Below are 27461 nucleotides of genomic sequence, written 5' to 3'. Positions count from 1 at the left end.
TTAGTTCATTACCTTATTCTCCTAATAATTTGATATTTTATAAAGTCCCAAATAAATATGATGGTACTAGAACAGAGAATGAATCCACTGTTGCCGATGCTTAGAGGTGGCCAGTGAACGTGGCTGACTCTAGTTTAGGTAGGTCGGTTAGAATGTAGATGTGGACAGAACTGACCAAAATTTCACATCATCAATTTCAATGACTTGTACTTGGCCAAGCCTAAAACATCCTGAAAATAACTCGCTTTCAATTTTTGAGATATCATTCTGAATTGTCGCGATCACTGCTCCACTCCTATAATTGTGGCTCCGCCGCTATGGTCGCCTCACGGCCACCTTAATGTGCCAAATCAATCCATTTTCATGTAACCAATATGAATGGCTCATATCCAACAAAACATAATCCAATTAATCAACTCGCATTCTTGATTTTTTTAGAACATCGATTTAATTTCCATGACCACCACTCTACCGCTATAGTTGCAATTAAAATGTTGAAAAGTCTCGCATTAAAAAGACAATGTGAATACTTTAGCTTAATAAGAAAGAAAGAAAATTGAGGAGATTAGAAAAGAAGGAAAATGGCACATCTACAGCTAACCGACATTGCGCTGGTGTTGTGTTGCAAATCATTGTCATCAAGATTTGGAAATTTTGTCAAGTGGACAAGCCAGGTCAGGCGAAGAAGGGATGACATGGCAAGTTATTTAATGGAAGCATCACATTGTGCAACATTTTCAAAGTCCAGGTATCTAATTGAACCAAAAACCAAATTCTCATATACTTAATCCAACACAAAGTGAAAGTACATGCACTTGCAAATGTCATTACCTCTATTTAAAAAGGTTCAGTTGTTATACCTGATCACGGATCTAATGGTCCAATGAACAAGTCAACTCACCTGTTTAATATATTTTTTTTTATTGACTAATTATTTCAGATGATATAAGCGGTTAATCTTTTGAAAAATATTTTTCAAATTACTTATCTTTCACAAAACAAACGGAACCTTAGTGTTTTGCTTGGATTTTTGATTCTCAAGTTATTTTTTTTTAAGAAACAATTCTCAAGTTATTTACATGTATCTGTTCGTTTTTTTTTTTTTTTTTTTTTTTGAGTTTTCTTTTCGGCCTTCAACATGGATCTATACTTATTAATATAGACTGTTTTAGGCCAAGAAGAGCAAATAATTTGAGCGGTTGGGCAGGCCCGGCCCACCTTTTCCATCTTCCGGGCGGGCCTGGGCACCAAAACGGGCCTGGATGCTTGAACCTGAGCGGGCCTGGGCAGCGCGCTTCATCACCACTACCGAGTCGGGTCTAGTCGCTCGCACCGTCACGCGCCGTCAGACCGTCTGCTCGCCGCTGGCTCGCGTCGCTCTTCGCTCCTCCCTCTTCTCCGGCGCTTCGCGCCGCGGCGGCGGCAGCCTCATCGCCGGCGGCAATCCGGCTCCTCCGTCTCCGGCGCCTCTGCGCCCCCGCTGTAAGTTCGGCTGATGCTATGCGTCGTGTACGTGCTTCTGCGATCTCTCCGTTCGTTCGTGGGTTGTTCGCTCCCTGCCCGTCTTCGCGTCATCTTTGATCAACCCAAAACGTGGTCAAGTCTGTTTCAGACGAGAAGGGCACGCGAAAGGGTTTCTGTAGGACAGTGCCGCAAGAATTTCATGAGATAGTTTCGGAAAAGAAGCTGACTCTGTGCCGCCGCTTGTCACTATGGGAGTTGAAATACCAAAATTTGTTGAAACGAGGATAGCCCTGAGATGTCGCTTTTGGCTATGTGTATATTTGCTTGAAGCTTGAGCTAAGACACCGGAAATACCGGTTTCTTTTCGAGCTGCGAGCGTGACCGTTCTTTCGCGTTGTGTGCAGACTCTGTGTTTGCTTCAATTCCTGAGTGAACTGCGGCGTACAGTTTTCGAGTAATTGTGACACTTAAGTTAGCAGGTTCCCGTGTCGGCGTATCTCGGGAAGCTTGCTCGCATCTCCGTGACACCATACTGAAGTGAGGATCATCCACGGGACATGATGGGTTCGGAGGTTGAAACGCTTGAGGAGAGATTGAAGTCTTCCTTGGTCCAGCTCCATGCGGAATGTGCCATTCTTGAAAGGATGGTGTACAAAAACAAGAACCAGCATAGGCGTTGCTCCTATTTCCAGTATCTTTTGAAGGTTCCTTTTTTTCGCCCACCCTTTGACTGGTGTCATGACCTACTTTTGAGCTTTTTAAAATTAGTCAAAAAGGCATTGGAATCTGAAAAACGTCTTATTTGAAGGAATGAGAGGGAAAGATTGAAGTTTAGATGAATAGCCGATGAAGGATCCGTGGATCTTAAGTGCTTACTGGTGGTTTTGTTTTTAAAAGTTTTAAACCAGTGCCTAAAATCTTGTGACTAGCCAAAGATCAACTATCGTGTAATTTTGAATAATGAGTATGCTTGTTTCAGGTAAGAAGGGATCTGAGGCTTTTGCGGTCAGCTAAGCTGGAGGAATTATTAAGTTCTTGCTTTCAAGTAATAACTGGAAAGAAGCCCAAACAGAAAGTTCATCTTTTAGAAAGGTACATTATGCTTTCTCATAATGTTGTGGGCATGGGAATTTTTTGCTTTTAATCTTGATCTACCATTACCTCTGCGTGTGTGCCTCAGGAGTTAATCTGGTATCACTAGTATAAATTGCTGCCATGTTCCTATGTTTCTTGCATATGATCTTTTAGCAATTTTCAGCAGCTTGCTACATGCATTGCTTTTGAGTTGAACCATAATTGGATAGTTTAATCTGATACTTATACTGTCTCCATAATTCTGTACTGTAGTCTAAAGTGGAGGAAGTGTGATGTTGGGAAGCCTAATTTTATTGAACAACTTCATGGCGTCGCACGACTACTGTCACAGGTATTGTCCGTTCATTCTCTTCCTTTGATCCCCTTCCATCTTTCTGACCTGACTCAACAAGATGCTCCACCCATTTGTGATCGATCAAGCTCAATGCTATTATCAAACATGAATTTTGAGCAAACCTGAAATTAAGCTAAATATTAAACTCTCCTTCTACCTCAAATATTCAACGTTACTTGTTCCCAATTGCTTGTTTTCCTCTCTATATAATTGGATATCTTCAATGTACCATGTTTCTGTGCAGATGGTTCAACCAATGTTGAAGGCAGCATGGTATCCTTCTTTGTTGGCAAGATACACAAATTCATTTACATCTTAAATTTGCAAAAGCTGAAAAGTATATTCATTTTATGGAGAAATGTCTAGTTTTTTTCTTTTAAAGTTTGCAGTGACCAAATCATTTTCAATCACTCTAGATGGACACTTATTGAATTTATGTCCTTGCTTATGCTTCTAAATTATCAAAATTAATATTTGTACCCTTGACTTTTTAATAGCGAGATATCGATCTTACTTGCTCGATCATTTTTCATGGGATTTTCTATGACAATCTTGTCATTGCTAGCGCGTCTCAGAGTACTGGTTCAGCAAGTATGTATTTCTTCCTTATTCTATTGTTGAGGTAGTTCTGTCCAGTTTTGCCTTTGGCTTTTGAGAACAATATGGTAATTTATGTAGCCTGCCTACATCTTTGCTGATGTGGCGATGACAACTGATAGATATGTGTTGTTCTAACTGCAAACTTTGTTGGAGCATTGACTAAAATAGTTCAGCCAAAAGATTTAACTCCACCGTAGATAAGGTTATGGACCATATGGTCAGACTGGAAGAACACCATCTCTACCATATTTAACCAAGTCCAGACTTTGTGACTTCGACCATTGCAAATGTTGCCATTCCAAGTGAAACAGAAGCCAGAGTTTTGGGTGCTTATTCAAAACCTAAACAGAAATGATGGACCTGGGTTTTCAGCTTTAGTAAAAGGAGACAGGAAATTCCTACACTATTTCTATGCTCCTTTCTTTGCTATCTTTCGGATGTTATGCCTGATTCATCTTTTGGTGATATCTTGATGCCATGTTATTTAGATTGGAACAAACTTCCTATCTTGTGTTACTGCTTAAGAAATTCATCCTTTCTTAGCTCTTATTAACTAGAAAAATTATTGCTTACATATCAAGAAAAAATATCAGTTTATGATATATCATGCATTTTACCAAATTCTATGCTTCACTTGTCATTATACCATTAAATGAAGTCAGAATTGTTAATAGAGCTTTTGTATTTGCTGAAGGCAAAAACAAGAGATCTATTCATATTTTGCTTCTTTTAGCTGTCGGTCATTCTCTTTATGTTTTTCATACAAAGTTTAGGTACTTTAGAGGCCATGACAGAAGGTAATAGAGATTGTCACATTGAATTGATTGTTGCTTTTGTAACTTGCAGATATTACTGGACGTTGTTTCAGTGTTCAACATTGTTTCTTCTATCTCACAGAAAAAGCAGTCTGTAAAATTAACGCATGAAGGAGTTGAGGTGAGTCTGGAACTTTTCTCTGAAGAGTAAAATTAATCTTCAATGCTTCACTTATGATATGAAAATCCATTTAATTGATGCAGGTTTTTAGGGAGTTCTATCCAACACATCGAGATTATATAATGCTAGAGTGCATATGGCAAACTGATAAATTCATATTGCTAGAAAGCACATACAAGAATGACGGAAGCAATTCGGCTGGTGACAGAGAAAATACTTCACTAGGGGCACCTGCAATACACTACAAAAGCATCGACTGTTCTCTTGAAGGTTAAGATACTTATGGTGTTTCCTCATGTGATTGATGAGCATTCTCACTACACCCGTTATGGTCATCTTCCTTCTTGCTTCTCTCCCTTTTTCTGCCACCAAAAGGAGTTCCACCCTCTGTGTCTTAGCTTCTCTAGCTTATTGCATGACGATCTGTAATTTTGAGTGAATGACTATGCTTGTGGACCTATTTTGCCATGTTTAGATATTGTGCTCTTTTGCTTTTGTTCTGCAGGGTGATTCGACCTGCAATCTGTGACTTGCAACCTTAATTTGCTCAATTATCGCTCATTGAAAAAGTTCTCTCATCTTGCCATACTGTTCTCTAGTTCTGTTTCTCTATGTTCTGATATCCTTTGCTTCTTTTGCAGATGAACGCGACTCAGTCCCACAGAAGGCAGAGATGGGTAAAGCTGTCGAGCAAGCTCTGCTTCAGGTTGAAGAGGAGGTGACTGGATCTATTCCCAATGCCTCCGTGCCTAGTGGCCATGAGAAACAGGGAAATGTCTCGAGTGAGGAGGAGCAAAATGCAACAACTGCACAAACCCCTGAGAACGAGGTCTCTGTGGATGGCGGGCTTCTTAATGATCCGTCACCAAGTTCGGACCCTTCCAACATGAAGTCTAGAACCAAAAAGGTGGCCTTTGTTTCAATAAAGAAACCATCTTCATCGAGTAATGTGGATTGCAATTCAAACAAAACTAATGTGAAAAGCAGCAACGTCGAAAATCCATTCTTCAATTTGCATGCAGGCGGAAACCTTCGGGAATCACTTCTAGATGATGATTAGTAGGTGTTGTTGGTTCGTTCTTACATCTTTTCTCATCTGTCTTACTCACTTTTTGTCATTATTTGTTCATTTAATACAATTCTTTTCAGTAGACCGGCATCTGATGGATTTGCTGGCATAACTCGAAATGCCAAAGGCTCAGGTTTATTTCAGCTTCATCCTTGGAACTTCGCCTTTAAGCTTCCTTAGAGAGACGTCGATGGAAACTTTTGACAACTTAGGAAGATTCCGCTGTTCCGTACAAATAAAATCGGAAATGTTTTTCGTGCTGATAAATCTCTGGCAATGTCGGTAAATTTGAAAGGATTAATGCATAAAAAATATGACAAATTTTTTTTAAATTAATTATAGGGTCGTAAAAAATCCCCAACTAACACGTGTGAAAATTTTACTCAAAATTGAGTTTTTTTTTTTTTTCAAAATATTACCAACAATCCCAAAATTTGTTAACATTAATTTTAATAACTTGTTGATGTGTTAAAACTATTCACTAATGTATGAAATTTGTAATCTTAATTTGAAAGACTTAACAATTTTTATCCAATTGAGTTACCGACAAGTTTGAACTTAACAATTTGTTGATGTGTTAAAACTATTCACTAATGTATGAAATTTGTAATCTTAATTTGAAAGACTTAGCAATTTTTATCCAATTGAGTTACCGACAAGTTTGAACTTAACCCAATTTTATTTGAGTCACCTTGCAAACCGTTCCAACAAGTTACCAACATTTGTTTATCAAAGCTTCCAGCATGTTGAAAAGTCCTATATTAAAGTCACCAACTTTAATTTGATATTTAACGATTTTTATTCAATTTACTTATCAATAAATATTAACTATACCCTCTCTCATTTGAGTCATTTGACAACATGAATTTGATTGTTTCAGAGTCAATAAATGTTTGAATAATTTACCAGCATCTTGTTTGTTGGATTGCCAAGTAATTATTATACACAATTCCGAACCTTAATTTGAGTGATTTCAAACATTTAATGTGATTTCAGTGTCAACTAGTTTTAGTTTTACCTACTCTTATTTAAGTCATCAAGCAAAGTTAATTTATTTATTTCGAAGTTACCAACCGTTTCTATAATTTAAGTTACCAGCATTTATTGTTAACTTACAAATCTGTTAAAAATTTACCAACTTTTATTCATAATAAAAAATTTAATTTGAGTAATTTACCAACATTTTGCCGATTCAGTTACCAACTTGTTTGAGCTTTATCGACTCTTATTTATTTAGCAATATTAATTTGTTTATTTCAAAGTCACCAACTGTTTCAATAAGTTACGAAAATTTATTTGTTTAATTTACCAACCTATTAAAGAGTTACCAACTGGTATATGAAATTACCAACCTTAGTTTGAGTCATTCATCAACTTTTATTAACTGATTAATTGAGTCATTCATCAACTTTTATTAACTGATTAATTGTAGGTTTTGACCATTTCCTCTTATTTGCGTAATCTAGTGATTAATTGTAGTTGTGACCACTCTTATTTGCGTAATCTAGCAATGCGATGATTTTTTGAAGTTGCGAACGGTTTCAATTATTATCAATTTAACTACTAAAATAACCAACCTTTTAAGCTTTTACCTACTTTTATACGAAATTTCCAACCGTAATTAATTGATTTACTAATTTTTTCTATTTAGTTATCAAATAGTTTTAACTGTAATCACTCTTATATGGGTTACATTAGAAACATTTAATATGATCATTCGAAAGTTCCATCAATAGAATAATTTACAACATCTACAAAGAGTTTTATCCAACTTAATTACCAACTAGTTTTAGCAATATCCGCTCTTATTTGACACACGTACGTTGCTAATTTGATTGTTTTGAATTTACCTACAATTCCCATAACTTGTGCACATTTATTTGTTAAAGTACCCATCTTGTTTAAAGTTATAAACTCAGAAAAATTATCCAAAAAAGTTGTAAACCTATTGTACAACAATTGATTTAATCTAAAACCTTTTAATTTGACCAATTTAGTCATTCTAGCAAACTTTGGATGGAAATTAATGTCGGTTGTCCTACGTCCTACAATCGGCATTGACAATTTTTGCAAGTTTTGTTCTTAAAAATCTGAATTTATTTATAGACTATTTTTTTTTTTTTATTTGCTTTTCTTTTTTTTGTCGCCAGCCATAGCCTGAGGCCTAGGCAACCCTATCGGCCCTTTGGGCAAGAAGAACAAGAAAAAAAAAGAAGAAATTAATTTAAAAGTTCATAATTTATTTTTTGAAAATTATAAAAAATTTTAAGATCACCGCAAGTCATGTCAAGTAGGAAAGCCATTGTCAATATTATCGATTTTTAGCCAAAATTGGTTGAAAGGACTAAATTGACAAATCATCAAAAGATTTATGACTAAAGTAGCTAGTTGAAAAATTTAGGATTAAATTGATTGCCTTACAATAAAGTTCAAACTTTTTGGACAATTATTCCCACTAACGCTTATATGAAATTGTTGATCTTTTGAATGATTTACCAACTTTTTTTCGATTTAGTAAGCAACTAGTTTTAACTTTACTCGCTTGTATTTGAGTAACTTAATAGCATTAATTTATTCAACAATTTTCCAACAATTATTTCTTAACGTTACCAACAAGTTTTTTTTTTTTTGGTTAGTACCAATCAGTTAGAGAGTTACTAACTTTCATATGGAATCAGTGACTTTAATTTATGGTTTACCAACTTATATCCAATTAGTTACCAACCAAAATTAACTTTGCCAATTCATCTTTTAGTCACCTAGCAATGTTAATTTGATTGTTTCAAAGCTAAAAACCATTTTAACAATTTATCAAGATTTATTTATTAAAGTTACCAACTTGTTATAAAGTCATGAACTTTTATATATATTTTAACTAACCTTCGTTTAAATGACTTACCAACTTTTATAATATTAAAAGGCCAACTCATTTTAGCTTTCTCCACTCTCATTTGGTTCACTTAATATAGTAATTTGATTGTTTTGAAGTTGCCGACCGTCTAATAATTTATGGAAATTTTATTTATTAAAGTTAACAACCCCTTGAATTCTTATTGACTCTCATATGAAATAATTGATCTTAATGTGAGCGATAATTCCAACTTTTCTCCAATTTAGTGACCAAAAACTCGTAACTTTACTTATTTTTATTTGAGTCACTCATCAACTTTGATTTGAATGTCTCGAAGCTAACAAAATCTACAATAATTTATGAACATATAGTCGTTAGATTTTCCAACCAATTAAAAAGTTACAAGCTCTTATATGCAATTACATACCTTAATATTAGCGTTAAGGTATGAATTACCTACCCTTAAAAAGAGTCACCGGCTCGTGTCACCTTACAAACTTCTGCCCTGTACAAAACTGAAGACCTTAAAAACCTCCTTTCATTTTCTCGCATTTAAGTAGTGGGTTCTTCGCGCCTTTCGTTGTTTCATACGGCACAAGGCGTGTCTTGCCAGGAGAGTCTCATCTTTAGTGGTGGGTCTTTTCCCTTGGAAGCTGAAGTGATCCCCAAACAAGGAATTTGTGAAGGAGGATGACGGGGAAGCTCTGTGTTTCGGCGAAATTGGAACGTTTGCTATGAATGATATGCCGGTTTGATAGTAACGTGGCCCCATATAGCTCGTGTTGGATATGGCTTGAGTGGTCGAGCTCCTGTGGTCCTAGCTTTAGGCGGAAGAAGCGGTGATGTGCTCCGTCATCAAAGGGCATGAATTAGTTCGAAACGGAAGCTTGTCTTTCATTAGATGGATTGGCAGACTATTTGCAGATTAGGATTATTTCTATTTGATGGTGGACAAGATTATTGTCATAGATTGTCGGTATGGCTATATCTCGAGAACTTTGTTTTCTGTTCGTAAGTTCACACAGCTTTAGGCGGATTTTTATCTTTTCTGGTCGAGGATTTACTGAGGAACGAGTCTATAATTTGGTTGCTTGATACATTTGCATGGATGGCCCGCTTTATGTGGTTACTCGGGACCTGGGCAATTGCTCTTGTTCAAGTGTATCACCGTTCCAGGTTCGACATGATATTGGATGCATTCACAGCTTTACTCAAAACAGTTCTTGAGTTTTGATGCTGGGAGGACTGGTTGGTGCACATCATATCATAGGTTCTCTTCATGAAATGGACAATACAACGAGTGGCCACCGGGAAAGGTGTTATTTATGGTTCGTATTCTCTTGAATACCAGCCTTCTCCTGCAGTGTTATTACATGACCTTAAATATTGATAGACAATGATAGGTTATTGCATGGGATGTGAAAGAGACTTGTCTTTTAATTTTACTTGTGCCTCCATTAAACAGATGAAGACACGCAAGTTGCAACGACACTGGCTAGCTTTTCTTCTCCTTGTCCACGAAGCCAGTTCTCTCATCGTTCATCATAGCACCACGTCACACGTTAATCGACTGTAAGAAGTGAACCCAATTTGATTAGGAGTTCCAAAACTTCAAGGCTACGGGTGAAACCTACTCAGGAAGCTTCGTATGTTTGGAAGGAAGTAGTGAACAGCTGGAAGGAGGTGAATGAAGCGCTGAAGTGGGTGGCAGGGAATGGCAAGCTGGCGAGATTTTGGTTAGATTGTTGGATCATGGATAAACCACTCTTGGAGTATGCTTTTGGCCTGATTGATCAAGCAAAACTTCAAGCCAGAAGAGCGGAATTATGAGGATCGAATAATCAGTGGAAGTGAGAGGAATTTCAGCATATTCTCCCTGAGGTTATTCCATTGTGCATAAGGTGATTTTAGAAAGATGGTAGGCAGTGATCAGCAGTGGTCACTGATTAGAACCATCTGAAGTGAGCCAAACCAGATTCTGTATATATTAAAACAGCTGAATTGGGTTACTGTGATGTAGTAGTTGCTGGGCATGTTATTCCACTTTCATTTTCACGGAAAGACTTGGTTTTAGTCTGTGGATTACTTTTAGGCTATGGATTTATCTGACAAGGAGAGCTTACATCTTTACCCAGTTAAAACGAAGATAATGTTTGGCCATTTTTTGATTAGACTCCAGTAGAAACTTTCTTTGACAATATATTTTATGAAGTCCATGTCTTTCTAATTACAAGTTCGAACCATGCAATCAAGTGCTCGGCTGCTGTTGCTTTTCTATGGTTAAAGTGTCTAGTCAATTATTAAGGGCGCGCATGATACAATTTTTACTTTTCCATTTGTCTATTTTTCTGTTCCCCGGAATAGATTTGGAACATAAATCTGTTTGGTAACGCAGTTTAATTTTTATATTTCTGAAACAGATTTCTATTCCAGAAATAGATTTGAAGAAGAAATCAGAAGCTAAAATTTTTAATTTCTCAGTTTCTAGCCAGAAATCAATTTCTGTTCAAGAAATTTTGTTATGCGCACCCTAAGATATTTTATTGAGAGCTCTCTTCATGTAGCTATCTCCTGCAATAAATATATTCCCCAACTGGCAATGTCTCTTTCAATTAAGAAGAAAATAGATTTTGGCCCCATTACTGGTAATATCTCTAACAAGATAACATTGTCATGATAATAGTGAATTCTCATCGAGGCTGCCTTCATCATCTTATCTACTATCCACTATCCAATATCATCTCACACCATTAATACCACATACTCTCTTCAATCAGATCACAATATTTTTAGGATAATCTCATATAGTTGTATAGATTCCTCTATATATAGCAAGGAGATGTTTTATTTTTAGGAGAGCAAATATGCAGAAAGCTTGGTTTTACGAAGAGTATGGAAGTAAGGAAGTTCTCAAGCTGGGGGACTTCCCTTTTCCTACTCCCCAACATAATCAAATAATTGTCCAAGTTCGAGCTGCTGCTTTGAATCCTATCGATTTTAAAAGACGCCAGCGTCCCATCTTTCCTTCAGACTTTCCTGTGAGTAAGATGATTGATCATGTTGTGAGAGAGAAAGGGAGTAAAGCAAAGAGATATTATTTTTATGTGGTTCTCTCTCATACTTACTGATGCGCTATTGTTTTCCTTTCTTGCTGGCTCTGGCCACACTTTGCTCTAGTACTTTGTTGGCGGCATTCCTGTTAAGCTGGCTAGTTTTATGTGCATGTAGGTTGATTGTGACTAATTTTGAATTTATTAGTTTACCAGAGAGTCGGAAATTTGCTTGTGGAATGAAAACAGCATATTGTTTGGACACTTCTATATTAGTTATTGTAAATCAGGCAGCGCTTGTTAACGAGTTCGCCTTTAGGTTGATTTTTCTAGTAAAACTAGTGATGAATATTCACACTCGACAAAAGTCCTGAACAGATCAGTACCCTAGAACAAGCAGTGTTGTGAATCTAGATTCATTGCTTGATATGGGATGCAGGTGGTTCCAGGCTGTGACATGGCGGGTGTGGTGGTGGCGAAAGGCACTGGTGTCACCAAGTTTGATTTAGGTGATGCAGTTTATGGGAATATTCAGGACTTCAATGCTCCTGGAAAGCTGAAGCAACTTGGGACACTGGCAGAATTTATTGCGGTCGAGGAGACCTTGGTAGCAATGAAACCCCAGAACCTGTCATTTGAGGAAGCCGCAAGTTTGCCATTAGCTGTTCAGACTGCAATGGAAGGGTTTGTAACAGCAGATTTCAAAGAGGGACAGACAGTTTTCATCGTTGGAGGTGCAGGTGGTGTTGGGACTTTAGCTGTTCAGCTGGCCAAGAACTTTTACAATGCTTCCTATGTTGTGGCAACATGTAGCTCGGCAAAGGTGGAGTTTGTCAAGAAACTGGGTGCCGACAAAGTTATCGACTACACAAATACCAAATATGAAGAAATCAAGGAGAAATTTGACTTTCTTTATGATACCATCGGTGAGTTCCGTGAACAACCAATTCTCATTTGCTAGTTCTACCTTAGTACTTCATACTGCTCAGGCAATCTCTTCATACTAAATGACAGTTCCAGTTTTTGAATATTTCATGTCATCTGAAATTTATCACGTTCACTGGTGGTGGAGTACTTCTTTTGTATGAGCACCGTTAGTTGAGGAGACTTGAAAATTCCAAGAACCTTAGACAACTCATGTCTTATGTCTGTGCAATCAACTTATGTCTCCAATGACGGTGGGCCAAATGGAAATCCCATGTAGTTTTTTGAATGGATAAGAAAGAGGTTGTGTGGGTTCTAGAGATTACTTTGACCACTGGAAGATCAGTTACTAAAATGACACTGTTGCTTCTAGATGCTATTTCAACGTTTTCTCTTGACTTCTTCAGGGGACTGCAAGAACTCCTTTGTAGTTGCCAAGGATGAAGCTCCAATTATTGACATAACCTGGCCTCCGTCACACCCAAGGGCAGTCTATTCAAGCTTGACTGTTTCTGGAGAAAACCTGGAAATGATTAGGCCTTATTTAGAGAATGGAAAGCTCAAGGCCATCATCGATCCCACTGGACCTTATGCATTTACAGATGTCATTGAAGCTTTTCGATACTTGGAAACAGGAAGAGCTCGAGGAAAAGTTGTCATTTCTCCATTCCCCACAGAGAATGCTCCACGGTTCGTGTCACGGGAGCTTGGAAGCAACCAAATGCCCGAAAGGGTTGCTCTAGGGACATCTGTCTGCTGAGTACCTTGCATCCTGTTTTCTGGTATTGATAGCTTTGGTATTGCAATATCACAGGCTTTGGAAAAGCTCATTTTTATTTGCAATCTAGAAGCATATATGTCGGTAATCAGATTATGAGATGAAAATTCTTCTCTGATATGGATGTGCTGCTTTGAGTTGTAATTTATTGTCTCATGAACCATCGCACCAGTTGTTCAGGGTTGTTGGCTTTTGATTAACGCAAAGTTGCTAGGATATTGCTATGAGGCAGTTTGATATTGGATCATCGACTTTTGATTTCAACCCCCAAAATATAGATTTTAAATTTCCTTTGTGGAGCATCTTGACCCTTTTCCAGTTATTCTAGTTCGACGTGCTGAGGAAATGAGTAACAACCAAAGCACAATACAAGTATAATGACCCTCTGTGCTACTAAACTGAAGCACAAAGCTATCTCTGCAACAATTAACTTCATTGTAAGCTTTCTAAAATAGAGGTTGGTGAAAAAAGGACCATGTAGTGCATCAATTGCAAAAACATCAGAATTCAATGCGTGTTGCTATTGAAATGAAACTCTGAGCCGTATTCTTCCCGACTGACCGAAACATGGGAGGATTAGCAAACTTTCAACTGAAATATGTCAAGTCCTTGTCCCCGGTTTCACACCATACACATATTGCTGGTCTGCCTGTGCGTAAGCACGGAGTTTTGTTGTCTATTGCTTGAAAAGCTAGACAATGGACAATTCATAGTAAAACAACATGATGTTAATTTTTACAGGGGGTCATATTTACGCTTGACATTGACAATGGCCTCCTTCTATGCGATGTTGTTAGGATTGAAAAATGGACAACATACCTTATGTTTACGCTTGACATTGACAATGGCCTCCATCAATGCACTGTTGTTAGGATCGAAAAAGGGACAGCATACCTAATCTTTTCGCTGAAGAAGATGTATTTATACGGATCTGGTTATTTTGAGGGAAGTAGACATTTTTAATTCTATAAAGTTGACCTTTAGTAGCATGAGAATGGCCAACGTGAAAGACTAATGTCAAAGCTCGTGCTTAAGCCTATAGGAAGCAAGGGTTCTGTCCATAATGTCAAAACCTTAGGTGTTAAGCAGAGACCATGCGTAGGAATCTGTGCGTTGTTTCTGGTTTTATTGGTTTGTTGTGGCGGAAGTCAAGAACTCAGATGCTTAAGTGCTAAGCAAAAGAATGGAAAAGTCAAGAATCTTGAGCTATGATTAACGCAAGGATATCATCTACTTGATCTTCAACGACATTACCTTCCATCTTCTTCTTCTTCTTCTTCAAAATTAAAAATAAAATAAAAAGGACATCAACATCATGTATGCGGCACACTACTCTGCGCACTCGTTCCCATCACCCTCGCCGTTGCCTTTTCTCTCCTCCTACTGAAAACCTTCACCGGCAAGTCCCTCCGAAGTTCTAAGTATCCGCCTGTTCACGGGAAAGTTTCAGTCAACTCATCTACTTCAACCAGCTCTACGACTACCTAACTGGAGACGCGAGGAGATCTCCAACATTCCGGCTCCTCACGCTGGACCACAGTGAGATTTACATGGCCGATCTAAGGAATGTCGAGCACAAACCAAAGACCAACTTCGGTAATCACATGTAGGGAAAGTTTAACATAAATATTAGCCTGTGAGAGGCTAGAAAGCTGACATGTCCCTAGGACTAGGATGGTTTTCAAGCTCATCTGTTTTTCAGCCATCCAGAACTTTATGATATCATCGACTAACCACTCTGATAATGGCCATCCAGAACTGAGATGGCTTTAGCTGAGCCGGACCAATTCATGCTCACGCATCAAATTGACAACAGGCTCCATCCATGCGCTGTTGATAGCATTGAATAATGGATAGCCTACCTAATATTTTTGCCGAAGAATATGTACTTGTATGAATTCCGGTCATTTTGCGGAGCCAGACATTTGTACTTCTATAAAAGTGACATCTGGTAGCATGAGAATGGCCAACATAAAAGAATATTGGGAAGCTTGTGCTTAAGCCTATCAGAAGCCAGTTGATCCTGTTAAAATCACCGGGCTGTGCGTGGTTCTGTCTAAAATGTCTATAATAATGAAGCTCTATTATCTAGAAATATCATTACAAGATTTCTCCACTCAGTTAATTCTGAACAGTAAACTATTAAATCTGCCATCTTTCTCATTCTTTTCACTAGAATAGCAAGAAACCTTGTTTTATAAAATTCATGTGCCGCATGGGAACCGCCAATTATCAGGTTTAATTGGTTTAGTTTAGTTGCTTAACGCATGACTCAAGGAACTCTTGAAAATTTGAGTAGAACTCTCTTGTTGGGCGGTTTCTTCTTGGACCAATTCCAAAACGTAATTAGAACGCAAACACCTATGTACATCTCAATCACAAACATTAACTTACTCTTCCTTTCACAATATTAAAATCTGTAAATGCTAAGTAAGCAAATGAAAAAAGTTGAGTTTTGAGACATATATAAACGCAAAGATATCATCTACTTGACCTTCATAGTCATTACCTTCCACTTCTTCACAAAAGAGATGGACATCGGCATCGTGTCTGTGGTGCTCTACTCTGTTGCACTGGTTCCAATCGCTCTCTCTGTTGCCTTTGTTCTCCTTCTCCTGAAAACCTTCACTGGCAAGTCCCTTCGAAGCTCTAACTATCCCCCTGTTCATGGGACGGTCTTCGGTCAACTGTTCTACTTCAACCGGCTCTACGACTACCAAACCGGAGTTGCAAAGAGGACTACGACATTCCGGATCCTTGCACCAGATCAGAGTGAGATTTACACGGCCGATCCAAGAAACGTCGAGCACATATTGAAGGCCAACTTCGAGAAGTACACGAAGGGAGAGTATAACAAAGATATAGTAAAGGATTTGTTTGGGGAGGGTATTTTCGCAGTGGATGGAGAGAAGTGGAAGAAGCAGAGGAAGGTTGCGAGCTTTGAGTTTGCAACAAGGGTGCTCAGAGATTTTAGCTGTTGTGTGTTCAGACAGAATTCTGCGAAGCTGGTCAAGGTTGTGGAGGAGTTATCGGCTGCTTCTGAGGGATTTGATATGCAAGTAAGTAGCTTCAATATTAGAAGGAAAACTTCACAAGGATCAAAACCACTGAAAAAAAGATAAATTGCATTGAATCGAACATAAAGACTGCATATTTACAATAAAATATCGAAATATGCCAAAGTTGATCTTCCGGATTTGATAGATAGTGTAACTTTGAAAAATGATTGAATATGTATGCAATCTAAAGAGTACTAGAAATAGTTAGTCTTGAAAAGCAACCTAGGAGAGACAAAACCGCTGTGATCACTCTAAGAGAGTAGCGACCATCTTGTGGTAGTTATCAGTCAGTCTCCACCCAAACAATTTGAGAGAGAGAGAGAGAGAGAGAGCAACGTAAGAGTAGAAGAAAGAACATTTCCTGATGATGGCCTTTTGAATAAAAGAGAAGGCGACAGAACATTGCACATTATTTTGTTCATCATCTTGTCTTACATCATGTCTGTAGGATTTATTGATGAGATGCACCTTGGATTCCATCTTTAAAGTTGGATTTGGTGTGGAACTGAATTGCTTGGAAGGATCAAGCAAAGAGGGGAGAGCCTTCATGAAAGCTTTTGATGAGGCAAGTGCACTAATCTACTGGCGATATGCTGATCCCTCTTGGAAGCTCAAAAGACTTCTCAAAATTGGATCAGAAGCTCGTCTTAGAAAAAACATTAAACTCATCGACAATTTTGTGCATCAACTTATCAGAACCAAGAGGAATCAACTCCCAGCGCAGCAAGAATGCGTGAGTATATTCTTTTCTTTTTCCTTTAGAGAGAACTTAGTGTACGTATAGCCATCCAAAGTTTACGCTCTTCTTTTGTCAATCCACAACTCAAATTTTGAAGAGGCAGTATGGCATGTGATGTTGGGGAAGATTTTAGTAACAAGAACTTTGGAAGAATTCTGCAGAAGCATAAGTACAGTTAGTTCTCAGCGGAGGAATTCTGGCTAGAAAAACTTATGGTGCCATCTAAAAATTGTTTTCATCAAAGAGCCGTACTATTTTGCAGGTTTTTTCTTTGGCAATTCCTCTGACTGGTTTTTCCTTTTCCCTTTTTTCCTACAAGAATGACAAGGAGGACATTCTCTCGAGATTTTTGCTTGAGAGTGAGAAAGATCCAGGGACTATGAATGATAAGTACTTGAGGGATATAATTCTGAATTTCATGATCGCTGGGAAAGATACTAGCGCAAGTACCTTATCATGGTTCCTCTACATGCTCTGCAAACACCCCCTAGTGCAGCACAAGATTGTGGACGAAATAAAGTATGTAATTGGAGATCAAGCAAGTGAAGCTAACCCTGATTGTTTCGTGGAAAGAATAACAGATCCGGTGCTCGACCGAATGCACTATCTTCATGCCACTCTCACAGAGACTTTGAGGCTGTATCCTGCAGTGCCCCTGGTAATATTCTGTTCACTTGTAAGAACTAAAGTTCAAATCTCTTACCTATCACAAAAAGGGAATAAAAAAGTTGAAAACTGAGCTTGAGATATTATGAGCTCAAATCATTAGATAAGCAGAACTTGGAGCTTGGAGAGAAATAATCAAAGTGGGTCTGAGTAAATCGCCATTGGCATTGCACATGAAAAATCTAGAACATCACAATTGTCCTGACTTTTTGAAGCTACAATGCATCATCGAAGTGTATTTTTGACAGACTGAAAGTTGAAGCTAAGTGAATGTTCAGAATCCTTTCATTTGCATTACACAACTATACAGGTCATATTTTTCCATCACAGATCAAAAGCTATCTTTTCGTTCATCTCTAAATTCATGAACAAATACTACTGCTACCATTCTGACTCTGATATGATCATGCAACTAGTCCTTTAAGTCGTATTTAAATGTAAAATGCCATGCAAAAGAGTTGATTTTCTTCTGAACAGAGCATGACGAGTAACAATGCAGAGGCGATGAATCCATCAAATTAGCAAGTACAAATCAGGCACAAGCCAAAGAGACCATGCTTGAGCAGATTTGGCTTTTGTTTCAATAAGCGCTAACTTTGATCTTGTATACTTCTGTTGCACAACAGGATGGAAGATGTGCTGAGACAGATGATGTTCTCCCAGATGGCTTCCATGTGAAAAAAGCGGATGGCGTATATTACTTGGCTTACTCAATGGCAAGAATGCATAACCTCTGGGGAGAAGATGCCGAGGATTTCAAGCCTGAAAGATGGTTGAAGGATGGAATTTTCCAAATCGAATCACCTTTCAAATATGTTGCATTCCACGTCAGTTTCTCCATCCTAGGTCTTCATGAATTGAACATTCGAAGCATGTGTACATATTCCAAATGTCTTCAGTGACACTTTTACTTTCCTATTTGCAGGCTGGTCCTAGGATCTGCCTTGGGAAGGATTTTGCTTATCGCCAGATGAAAATAGTTTCAATTGCTCTCCTTCACTTCTTCCGTTTCAGATTAGCTGACGAAACTAGACCTGTAACCTACAAGGTCATGTTCACCCTTCACATCAACAATGGCTTACATCTTCGTGCTGTTCCCAGATTGGCTACATGAGAGCTGAATGATCATTGAGTATGGTCCATCGCCACATATGGATTTCTAATGTTAAATGCTAGTGGTTTTCACTGATAAGTAAGCATGTGTACCGCAAGATCTTACTATTGCATTTAGATGTTGGAATATTAAGGTGTTTTGTGTATATTCGATAAATATTTCGTATGTTAGGAGTTCGTCAGGCTTTGTGACAATGCTAATAAAATCTTTTTCTCATAAAGCCTCTGACAGGCTGACAAACTAATATGTCCCTATAACTGAGATGATTTCCGAGGGTCAGCTCATAATCAGCCATCCAGCAGTTCATAATATCATTGACATACTTATCTGATAATCAGCTGATTGGCTTTGGCTGAGCCGGAGCTATTCATGTTCACGCTTCAAGTTGACAATGGCCTCTTTCTATGTGCCATTGCTAGGATCAATGATTGGATACGTGTGCAATCTAACAAGTATTTGAATGGCTAGTCGTGAAGAGAAACCTCAGTCAGATGACAACCTTTGTGGTCACTCGACGGTAGCAGTGACCATCACGTGGTAGTCGGCAGTCCTCCTCAGCCTCCACCCAAACAATTTGAGAGAGAGAGAGAGAGAGAGAGAGAGAGAGATGGCAACCATAACAGTAGAAGAAAGAACATTTCCTAATAATGGTCTTTACAATAAAAAAAGAAGGTAACAGATTATTGTACAATTCTTTGCTCATCGTGTTGTCTTAAATCGTGTCTGAAGGATATATTGATGAGATGCACTTTAAATTCCATCTTCAAAGTTGAATTTGGTGTGGAATTGAATTGCTTGGAAGGATCAAGCAAAGAGGGAAGAGCCTTCATCAAAGCTTTTGATGAGGTGAATGCACTAACCTACTGGCGATGTATCGATCCCTCTTGGGAGCTCAAAAGACTTCTCAACATCGGTTCAGAAGCTCATCTTAGGAATAACATTAAACTCATTGACAATTTTGTGCATCAACTTATCAGAACCGAGAAGAATCAACTCGTAAGGCAGCGAGAACGTGTGAGTACTTTTTTCCATCTCTATTAGCGAGCGTGTGAGTACTTATTGTAAATTTAGCTATTCCGTTTGTAAATTTTACGCACTTCTTTTGTCAAGCTGCCACTCAAATTTGGAAGAGGCATTATGGCATGTGATGCTACGGAAGATTTTAAAAACATGAACTTATTCTGCAGAAGGTCAAGTACAGTTAGTTTTCAGAGGAAGAATTCTGGATAGAAAAACTTGTGGCACCATCTAATTTATCACAAAGTTGTCCTATCTTCCAGGTTTTTTCTTTCGCAATTCCTCTGACTGGTTTTTTATTTTCCCTTTTTTACTACAAGAATGACAAGGAGGACATTCTCTCGCAATTTTTGGTCAAGAGCGAGAAAGATCCCGAGATTATGAATGATAGGTACTCAAGGGACATAATTCTGAATTTTAAGATCGCCAGAAAAGATACTAGTGCAAATACCTTATCAAGGTTCCTCTACATGCTCTGCAAACATCCCCCTAGTGCCAAAAATTGTCGACGAAATAAAGGAAGTAATTGGAGATCAAGCAAGTGAAGCTAACCCTGATTTTTTCGTGGAAAGAATAATTGATCTGACGCTCAATTGAATGCACTATCTTCGTGCCACACTCACAGAGACTTTAAGGCTGTCTCTTGCAGTCCTGCTGGTAATCTTCAGTTCACTTGTTAGAATTAAAGTTCAAACCTCTAATTACAGAAAAAGAAAACAAAGAAGTTCAAATTGAGCTTGAGATATTATGAACTCAAATCAATACATCAGCAGAACGTTGGAGTTTGGAGAGAGCTAATCGCAGTGCGTCTAAGTAAATTACTACTGGCCTTGCATGAGAAAAATCTAAGACATACAATTATCCTGACTTTCAGAGGCTATGATGCATCATCGCAGTGTATTTATGACAGACTAAAAATTTTAGTTAAGTGCATGTTCGGGAATCCTATCTTTTGCTTTAAACAACTATACAGGTCACGTTTTCCCTCAGATCAAATGCTAGCTTTTCATTCATCCCTAAATTCTGGAACAAATTCTAGTGCTACGCTTCTGAGTGCTTTATGATCATGCAACTAGTCCTTAATTTGTATTCAGATGTAAAATTCCACACAAAAGAGTCGATATTCTTTTGAACCAGAGATGATCAGTAACAATCAAATCCATCGGATTGGCAAGTACAAATCAAGCACAAGCCAAAGAGAACATGCATTTAACAAGTTTCAGCTTCTGTATCAGTACATGCAAACTTTGATCTTTTGCACTTCTGCAGAACGGGATGGAAGATGTGCTGAGATAAATGATGTTCTCCCAAATGGCTTCCACCTGAAAGATGGTTGAAGGATGGAATTTTCCAAAATGAATCTCCTTTCAAATTTGTTGCATTCCATGTTTGTTTCTCCATCCTAAGTCCTCCTGAATTGAGTATTTGAAGCGTGTATAAATATTCCAAGCATCTTCAAGTGACAATCTTACTTTCCTATTTGCAGGCTGGTCCTAGAATCTGCCTCGGGAAGGATTTCGCCTATCACCAGTTGAAAATAGTTTCAATAGCTCTCCTTCACTTCTTCTGTTTTAGATTAGCTGATGAAACTAGACCTGTAACCTAAAAAGTCATGTTCAACCTTCACATTGACAATGGCTTACATCTTTGTGCTGTTCCCAGATCGGCTACATAAGAGCAGTGCTATCATTGAGTACGGATTTCTAATGTTGGATGCTAGTGGTTTTCACTAATAAGTAAGCATGTGTGCTGCAAGATCTTACCGTTGCATGTAAATGCTGGAATGGTAAAGTGATGCCTACATGAATTCTGTACATTATTTGACGTTAAAAATTTGTCAGGCTTTGCGACAATGCTATTATTATCTTATTCTCATAAAGCCTCTGAGAGGCTAACAAGCTGATATGTCCCTAAAATGGTTTTCAAGCTCATCTAACAATCAGCAATCCCACACTTCATGATGTCATTGACATACCAACATGATAATCGGCTGATTGACTTTGGCTGAGCTGGACTTATTCATAATTCTCTATACCAAGAACAAAGTTTTCCTCTCATGTAAAGCACTTGCTTAAATGTCTAAACTATCACAAAAATAAGGGAAAGAAGAATGATTCTCCTCCTGCCATAAAAGAAATGAGATATCCTACAACAAAAAATAGATATCTCAAAACTAACACTACAATAATCATAAAGGTAAAATACAGAATACCATCAGAAATTGGCCAAAATATTGTTCGAAAGAAGGTCACCATCAAAATGATAATGAAGAACCTAACGTTGAAGGAAGTAGGCCAGTGGGCCTAGCTGCCCATCCTTGGCGATTTCTGTACAATAGCCTGTAAACGAAGTCTCCGTTGAGATGCATTTTGCAGGATCTGCAATGCCCTCACCCAAGACAAAATGAAAAGAATCAAATGGGCAGGAGGGAATGAAACAACTATTTTCAAAATCTGCAGCATTAGTTAATTGGCCAGCGAAACACAGAACACTACTTCAGGGATTACAGCCAATTTGGGCGGATCTTCAACAACCTCTCTAAATGCGACCTTCTCATGTCCAGGAAATTCAATGCCGTCCTTATCATTGGCCCTCTTGCGTTTCTCATTTCTTGATTCTCTATACTTGAATAGACAAACATAGTATTGTACTCAAATAGACAGTCTGAATGGTCTATGCGAAGAAAAGCTTCTTGGAACTACCATGATTCCCTAGCAAAAGCGGCAAGTCCGATATGAGTCTACTGGCTCTTGCATATTTGACTTTCGATTTCATATGTAACATATTCACTAGTTGCACAGGCCAGGTTCAACAGGTATAGATAGTCACTCAATGCGGATTTCACAGAACTCCCAGCAAAGAGACTGCTATTTTGGGCCAGACTAGGGATCTCGCACAAATGACATCAAAAGACTATGATCTGTTTTCAGTTCTCAAAAGCATCATCCCTAAACTGTATGAGAATTACCCAATGGCCAGTGCCGTGCGAAATGACATCTTTCTGTGTTATATGTTGACGAGTTCTAGTGCCTGTACATTGATTCACTGAACCTTGTGTCGCTCTAGAAATCACTCTGTTCCTTCAACTCCAAAAAAAGATTAATTTTCCCTATGACAATATAGCTTCAGAAATTACAAGAATGGATTCCCCCACATATCCGCCCCCAGAAGAAGTAGAACGACCCTCTGCTGGTACGAGCCACGTTTCATCATTTTTCATCTCTATTCAATCCCAAGATCCCTACGAAAGACGGAATCTCTTCTAACGGCAACGATCTCGAGCGTATGCTGCTATCATCACTAGATTAAAAAGGGTATAGACAAGACATGGAGACTGAAATCTAGGTGCCATCAATGATGTAAAAACCGAAAGCAACACGCGGAGGTTGAGAGGAAGTGAAGGAGATGAGAAGCTCGGAAGGCAAAGCCACACTGTAATTCTTCTCTCTCCGCCTCTCTCTCTCTCTCTCTCTCTCTCTCTCTCTGCCCTGCCCTGCCCTGCCCTGCTCTGCTCTGCTGCAGGGGATGATCGGCGACGAAGAACCAGAACTATTCTTTTGCGGGGAGAGGAAATTGATTGTTGGTCCTGTGATTTGCGTGTAATTCTAGTGATAGTCCCCACTGCTTCATTTTATATTAAAGTTAGCGTTGTACTTTCTAATCTCTTTCAATTGCACCCCTCGGTCGGTTTTGGTGGCCCTTTTGGGCACTTAGAAGGGGGCAAGAAAAGGTGAGCAACAGAGTTTGTTTTATAATATTCATGTGCCACTTAGGAACCACCATACCTTGGTTTATTGCAACAGAGTTTGTTTTATAATATTCATATGCCCAGTAAATTTTCCATAACAAAAAAGAAAAGAAATTCAGGGTTTATATTTATATACTTTGTTTAAAATAAACGAAGCTGGAAGCTTCACCACCAAGAGTGGCAGGCCATCTGAGTGCTCGACTTCCCCCACAACAAACAGATAAAACCAGAACACGCACATCGATTCCTACATTATTATATTCTAAAGAGTTAAGTGCAATAAATGGACAAAGTCAAGAGCCTCGAACCAAAATTCAACGCAAGGACCTCATCTGCTTTGATCTTCATCCTCGTTACCTTCCAGCTTCTTTACCAGAAAAAGAGAGAGAAGAAAATGGGCATCAACATCGTGTCGACGGTGCTCTACTCAGCAGCACTCGTTCCCGTCGCTCTCTCCATCGCCTTCGCTCTCCTGCTCCTGAAAACCTTCACTGGAAAGTCCCTCCGGAGCTCTAAGTATCCACCCGTTCGTGGGACGGTCTTCGTTCAACTCGTCTACTTCAACCGGCTCTACGACTACCTGACTGGAGTCGCGAGGAGATCTCCGACGTTCCGGCTCCTTGCACCGCACCAGAGTGAGATGTACACAACCGATCCAAGGAATGTCGAGCACATATTGAAGACCAACTTCGATAAGTACACGAAGGGAAAGTATGACATAGATATAATGAAGGATTTGTTCGGGCAGGGGATTTTCGTGGTGGATGGAGAGAAGTGGAAGAAGCAGAGGAAGGTCGCGAGCTTTGAGTTTGCGACGAAGGTGCTCAGAGATTTTAGCTGTTGCGTGTTCAGGAAGAATGCTGCAAAGCTGATCAAGGTCGTGGAGGAGCTATCGGCTGCTTCAGAGGGATTCGATATGCAAGTAAGTAGTTTCAATTTTTGAATGGCGAGAACTCCACGATGATCAAAACCACTCTGAAAGAAACATAAGGTGAATGGAATCAAACATAAAGACTGCATATTTCCGATAGAATATCGAAATATACTGAAATTGGTCATCCGGATTTGATAGATATGTAGCTTTGTCTGAAAATGATTGCATATGTATGCAATCTAAAGAGGATCAGATATAGCTAGTCTTGAAGAGAAACCTAGGATAGACGAAAACTGTTGGGGTCACTCGACGATAGGAGCGACCATCGCGCAGTAGTTGTCAGTCCTCCTCAGCCTCCACCCAAACAACTTGAGAGAGAGAGAGAGAGAGATGGCAACCATAACAGTAGAAGAAAGGACATTTCCTGATAATTGTCTTCACAGTAGAAAAGAAGGTAACAGGACACTGTCCATTAACTTGCTCATTATCATCTTAAATCCTGTCCGTAGGATATATTGATGAGGTGCACTTTGGATTCCATCTTCAAAGTTGGATTCGGTGTGGATTTGAATTGCTTGGAAGGATCAAGCAAAGAGGGAAGAGCCTTCATGAAAGCTTTTGATGAGGCAAATGAACTAACCTACTGGCGATATATTGATCCCTCTTGGGAACTCAAAAGACTTCTCAGCATTGGTTCAGAAGCTCGCCTTAGGAATAACATTAAACTCATCGACAATTTTGTGCATCAACTTATCAAGATCAAGAGGAATCAGCTTGCAGCGCAGCGAGAACAGGTGAGTGCTTTTTTAAATTTTATTAGTAAATGTGTAAATTGGCAGTACTTAGTGTGCGTTTAGCTGTTCAGTTTTTTGAAGTTCACGCTCTTCTTTTGTCAAGCCACTATTCAAATTAGGAAGAGCCATTATGGCATGTGATGTTGCGAAAGATTTTAATAAAAGAACACTGGAAGAAGCTCAAGAACTATTTTCAGAGGAAGAATTCTGAATAGAAAAACTTGTGGCAACATCTAAAGATTGTTTTCAAGACAGTCATACTACTTTCCAGAGGATTTTTCTTTGGCAATTCCCCTGGCTGATGTTTTCTTTTCCTATCTTTTTCCTACAAGAATGACAAGGAGGATATTCTCTCGAGATTTTTGCTCGAGTGTGAGAAAGATCCCAAGAATATGAACGAGAAGTACTTGAGGGATATAATTCTGAATTTCATGATCGCGGGAAAAGATACTAGTGCAAGTACCTTATCATGGTTCCTCTACATGCTCTGTAAAAACCCCCTGGTGCAGCAAAAGATTGTCGATGAAATAAAGGAAGTGACTGGAGATCAGGCAAGTGAAGCTAACCCAGATGAATTCGTGGAAAGAATTACTGATCCGGTGCTTGGTCGAATGCACTACCTTCATGCCACACTCACAGAGACTTTGAGGCTGTATCCTGCAGTCCCGCTGGTAATTTACTGTTCACTTGTACGAATTGGAGTTCAAACCCCTAACTGATCACAGAAAAAGAAGACAAAAATTCAAAATGAACTCGAGATATTATGAACTCAAATTAATTCATCAGCAGAACATTAGAGCTAGGAGAGAGACAATCATAATGGGTCTGAGTAAATTGCCATTGGAGTGGCACCACAAGACATCACAATTTTCCTGACTTTAGAAGCTACGATGCATCATCCAAGTGTATCTATGATAGACTAAAAATTTTTCTTAAGTGCACGCCCAGGAATCCTTTCATTTCCATTAATCAACTATACAGGTCACATTTTTTCATCAAAAATCAGATGCTAGCTTTTCATTCATCTCTAAATTCATGAACAGATACTAGTGTTACCCCGACTGCATTGCGATCTTGCAACTAGTCCTTAATTTGTGTTCAAATGTCAAATGCCATGCCAAAGAGTCGATATTCTTCTGAACAAAACAAGATCAGCAATCCAGCAGATGCTAGAAATCCCATCAGATTGGCAATTACAAAGCAAGCACAAGCCAAAGAGAACACACATTTAACAAGCTTTGGCTTTTGTACCAATACATGCTAACTTTGATCTTTCACACTTCTGCACAACAGGATGGAAGATGTGCTGAGACAGATGATGTTCTCCCAGATGGCTTCCACGTGAAAAAGGGGGACAACATCAATTACTTGGCTTACTCAATGGGAAGAATGCATAACATCTGGGGAGAAGATGCCGAGGATTTCAAACCTGAAAGATGGTTGAAGGATGGAATTTTCCAAAATGAATCACCTTTCAAATTTGTTGCATTCCATGTTCGTTTCTATATCCTCAGTCCCCGTGAATTGAATATCCAGAGTGTGTGTACATATTCCAAGCATTTCCAGTGACACTCCTACTTTCCTATTTGCAGGCTGGTCCTAGGATCTGCCTCGGGAAGGACTTCGCTTACCGCCAGATGAAAATAGTTTCAATAGCTCTCCTTCGCTTCTTCCGTTTCAGATTAGCTGACGAAACTAGACCTGTAACCTACAAGGTCATGTTCACCCTTCACATCGACAATGGCTTACCTCTTCATGCTGTGCCCAGATTGGCTAAATAAGGGCTGGACTATCGTTGAGTATGGTCCATCGCGACATATGGATTTCTAATGTTGGATGCTAGCAGTTTCCAGTGATAAGTAAGCATGTGCACCGCATCATCTTACCATTGCATTTAATGATTGGAATATTGATGTGTTTTGCTTATATTCCATATGTAATATAAGTTCATCAGGCTTTGTGATAATGCCAATAAAATCTTATTTTCGTAAAGCCTCTGAGGGGCTAACAAGCTGATATGTCCCTAGAACTAAAAATGGTTTTCAAGCTCATCCAATAATCAGCCATCCAGCAATTCATTATATCATTGACATACCAATCTGATAATCAGCTAATTGGCTTCAGCTGAGCTGGACCTATTCATAAGAATACATACTGAGAACAGGTTTTGCTGTTATGTAAAGTAAGCACTTGGTTAAATGTCTAAACCATCACAAATTTAGGGAAAGAAGAATGGTTTTCCTCCCGTGATGAAAGAAATGAGACATCCTATGACAAAAAGTAGATCTCTCAAAACTAATACAGAATGACTTGCTTTAAAATATATGGCCAAAGTAGTGTTCTAAAGAA

General features: G+C 38.7%; 4 protein-coding genes and 1 long non-coding RNA gene across 6 annotated transcripts; 4 read left to right on the top strand and 1 right to left on the bottom strand.

Annotated features, from left to right (window-relative positions):
• The first annotated feature begins 1339 nt into the window (after positions 1 to 1339).
• On the top strand, positions 1340 to 5641 carry LOC104444320. Of its 2 annotated transcripts, none has more exons than XM_018872866.2 (9): positions 1340 to 1482; positions 1869 to 2168; positions 2444 to 2556; positions 2812 to 2890; positions 3138 to 3166; positions 3391 to 3484; positions 4340 to 4429; positions 4513 to 4699; positions 5071 to 5641. In XM_018872866.2, the coding sequence occupies exons 2-9, from the start codon at positions 2022 to 2024 to the stop codon at positions 5487 to 5489; spliced, it is 1158 nt and encodes a 385-aa protein (XP_018728411.2). In that variant the 5' UTR covers positions 1340 to 1482; positions 1869 to 2021; the 3' UTR covers positions 5490 to 5641. The 2 variants fall into 2 exon arrangements, with proteins under 2 accessions (XP_018728411.2, XP_039168049.1); XM_039312115.1 differs by having other exon boundaries at positions 1340 to 1778.
• A 5412-nt stretch (positions 5642 to 11053) lies between these two features.
• Positions 11054 to 13348, top strand: LOC104444318 (2-methylene-furan-3-one reductase). The gene is made up of 3 exons (XM_010057972.3): positions 11054 to 11387; positions 11839 to 12325; positions 12731 to 13348. The coding sequence occupies exons 1-3, from the start codon at positions 11214 to 11216 to the stop codon at positions 13081 to 13083; spliced, it is 1014 nt and encodes a 337-aa protein (XP_010056274.1). The 5' UTR covers positions 11054 to 11213; the 3' UTR covers positions 13084 to 13348.
• A 2232-nt stretch (positions 13349 to 15580) lies between these two features.
• LOC104444316 (cytochrome P450 704C1) lies at positions 15581 to 18868 on the top strand. Its single transcript, XM_010057970.3, has 5 exons — positions 15581 to 16160; positions 16609 to 16893; positions 17219 to 17557; positions 18192 to 18392; positions 18491 to 18868. Exons 1-5 carry the CDS (start codon positions 15633 to 15635, stop codon positions 18677 to 18679), a joined length of 1542 nt encoding a protein of 513 aa, XP_010056272.2. The 5' UTR covers positions 15581 to 15632; the 3' UTR covers positions 18680 to 18868.
• A 4855-nt stretch (positions 18869 to 23723) lies between these two features.
• LOC104444313 (cytochrome P450 704C1) lies at positions 23724 to 27084 on the top strand. Its single transcript, XM_010057969.3, has 5 exons — positions 23724 to 24366; positions 24828 to 25112; positions 25445 to 25783; positions 26406 to 26606; positions 26705 to 27084. Exons 1-5 carry the CDS (start codon positions 23728 to 23730, stop codon positions 26891 to 26893), a joined length of 1653 nt encoding a protein of 550 aa, XP_010056271.2. The 5' UTR covers positions 23724 to 23727; the 3' UTR covers positions 26894 to 27084.
• On the bottom strand, positions 25621 to 26467 carry LOC120293514. Its single transcript, XR_005551470.1, has 2 exons — positions 26364 to 26467; positions 25621 to 25827 (listed from the first exon to the last, which is right to left on the bottom strand). It is a non-coding gene; the product is annotated as an uncharacterized LOC120293514 (long non-coding RNA).
• Positions 27085 to 27461: the final 377 nt, after the last annotated feature.

This window comes from Eucalyptus grandis, chromosome 5, assembly GCF_016545825.1.
Source record: "Eucalyptus grandis isolate ANBG69807.140 chromosome 5, ASM1654582v1, whole genome shotgun sequence".
NCBI lineage: Eukaryota > Viridiplantae > Streptophyta > Magnoliopsida > Myrtales > Myrtaceae > Eucalyptus > Eucalyptus grandis.
This window is presented reverse-complemented; position numbering and strand designations above follow the sequence as displayed.